The sequence below is a fragment of the Bison bison genome, unplaced genomic scaffold, assembly GCF_000754665.1.
Source record: "Bison bison bison isolate TAMUID 2011002044 unplaced genomic scaffold, Bison_UMD1.0 scf7180017864295, whole genome shotgun sequence".
NCBI lineage: Eukaryota > Metazoa > Chordata > Mammalia > Artiodactyla > Bovidae > Bison > Bison bison.
Window position 1 is genome coordinate 1,503,123 of NW_011494867.1, and position 2,439 is coordinate 1,505,561.

The 2,439-nt window shown below is 54.4% G+C and overlaps 1 protein-coding gene across 1 annotated transcript in view; it reads right to left on the reverse strand.

Annotated features, from left to right (window-relative positions):
- Positions 1-945: 945 nt before the first annotated feature.
- Positions 946-2,439, reverse strand: part of FA2H (fatty acid 2-hydroxylase) — a 54,574-nt gene continuing 53,080 nt past the window's right edge. Inside the window, exon 7 of the mRNA XM_010850739.1 lies at positions 946-2,355. Within this exon, the coding sequence (XP_010849041.1) occupies positions 2,276-2,355 (80 nt within the window). The 3' untranslated portion in view covers positions 946-2,275. The remainder of the gene's footprint in view (positions 2,356-2,439) is intronic.

Below are 2,439 nucleotides of genomic sequence, written 5' to 3' on the forward strand. Positions count from 1 at the left end.
CTAGCTCCAGCAGATGATCCCTGAGTAGGGAGGACACTATGAATGCCAACTGACTTAAGGTTAAGGGCACTTGCTATATTAGCCTCCTCTGTAGGGTGGGGCTCATTCTCTTTCTTCCCAAGGCCTTGTGGAAGTTCCTAACACCCTGGAAAGTTGTACCAGGCACAGCAGGACGCTCTGAGAGACTCAGTCTAATATTCACTGAGTGGACATTTTCATTAACAGATTGACTTCCCCTCTCCCCAAATCTTCTCATTGCCATGCTACAAACTCACATAATTTTGGCATTTCTTCCTAGTTCCGTTTCAATCTCTTTAAAGAAGGTTTTTGTTTTTTTCTCCAATTAACTTTTTGCTCAAACATGCTCATTTTAGACCTGCCTCCAGTGAACTCCTGTAATTTACAACTAGTTGGTCTTCTCCTTTCCCTGGGGGGTGATGCCCCGTGGTTGGATTCCCAGCACGTTCCAGGGAATGGAGGTTAGATTTCTGCTGCTTGGACTGCCCGGGTCCAGCAGCTTGAGGGATGAGTGGCTCAGTCAGGTGGCCCTAACCTTCAGGCTGGGAGCTGCTCGAGCAGGGACCGGCAGAAGGAGCGGGTGTCCCCCCATGGGCCGGAGCCTCGCCAGCATCAGCTTGTCTCTTTCATTTTTGCCTCCGCATGCTTGGGCAGGCAAATCCAGAGCCCACCTCTGCCAGACTACTGAATCAGACCCTGAGTGATGAGGACTTGGAAAACAGTAACGAAACCCAGGAAGAGGATAAGGATTGGTCTGCTTTTTACCATCAACTATACCCCAGCACATCTGCACAAGCTGGTCAGTGACCAAGCCAATACTCCTTCCTGTGGCCCTTGGCCGCCCCCTCCCACCCTTCTGCGCCCCCCTGGCCTTGACTAAATCTGTGAGTTGCCATCAATAACTTGCACCTCATCTTTGGTGGTTTCTTTTCCAATGTTTTTATTTTTCAAAATATACAATTTATTTACACCTTTATTTCACAATGGTAGTTTGTATATTTATTCCAAAATCTTTAAATAACTCCGCAGTAAACACTACAAATCACAGGATCGGTCCAACTGCTTCCCTTTAACCTTTACACATGTCGAGTTTCAAGTAGTAATGGTTTGTGGGTAAGAAGGGAACAAAACTAAGACCAAAAAAATTTTTTTTTTTTTTTTTTTTTACATAAGCTTGACATGTAGGATTAGAAAGGGCAATCTGAGCAGCTACTTGGTCCGGGGCCCACTAAGGGTATTTATATAGTTTATAAATAAGACCCTCTATGGGCATCGAGGGTTTTGGTTACAGGAGGAAAGGGTGGGAACACACCCGGGGGGAGGCGGTGTTGCTGGGAGATAAGGCACCGTGTCAAGGCTCCTTCTCGGCTTGAGGAGGCACCGGCTGGAAGGGTCCTGAGTGAGGCGGGCGGGGGCCCACCTATGCCAAGGGGAGGCTGAGAACGCCTGGGGACGGAAGCGGGTTCCCACACACGGAGAGGTCTCTTTACCCTCCTTTGGGGAAAAGCTTTGTGATTCTGGAGGCCAGGAGAGACGGCAGAGCCGGTTCCTAAAGAGAGGGCTGGGGGCTCCCTCCAGCCTTGAGCCCACCTGCACAGACAGCTGAGGGCCGCTGTGTGGACGCTGGAGGTGTCTCTGCCCAAGGCACCTGGCGGTACAGCTGGAGTTGGTCATTGGCAGGGACAGAGGCATCACCCCAGGACTGGCTGTGGGCCGCGAGAGGCTTCATGCTTTCTCTTCTGAGACCGCTTCATCCATCTCCGTGTTCTCCAGTCCAGAACTGCCACATCCTCTCCAGGAAGGGAAGGTGGGCCCCACAGACCCCCTCTTCGCTGTGCATGTAGCAGCTCCAGGGCGGCAGGGGGCAGCTCCTAGGGAGCCCAAGGTGCTAAGACACAGGCCTGGGCCCAGGGGTCAGTTGCCTTCACTCCCCTCAGGAACGTCCCCGCCAGCCGGCTCCTGGAGCAGTCCTGGGGGCTGGGGCCCTAGGCGGATGCTGGCGGAAAGGCTGGGGTGCTCTAGGGAAGAGCCGGTCCCCGAGGGCTCTTAGGCCACCCAGCAGACGGGGCACTCCTGCACCGGGTCAGGAGGGCAGGCTCAGGGTCATCCTTGGTCAGGGTCTCCCCAGGACCCTCCACCAAGCCCGAGGGCTGGTCAAAGCCCGCGCTGTCCAGCCAAGCAAACCTTCCTTGCAGGATCTGGGCAGGGTGGACTGGGGTAGTGGCCATGGAAGGGTTGAGGGTGGGGCGGGGTGACGTCACTGTGTCTTCTGGTGGGGCTCTTCCGGAGTGAGGGTGTGGAAAAAGTGATCCCAGAGTTTGCTGCTGATGCCGAACCCTAGGGCGGGAGACATGGGGAGAAGGTCAGGCGCTCTTGAGGAGTGGGATCTCTTTGCTTGGAGGGAGCCCAGGCGGGGCGTGC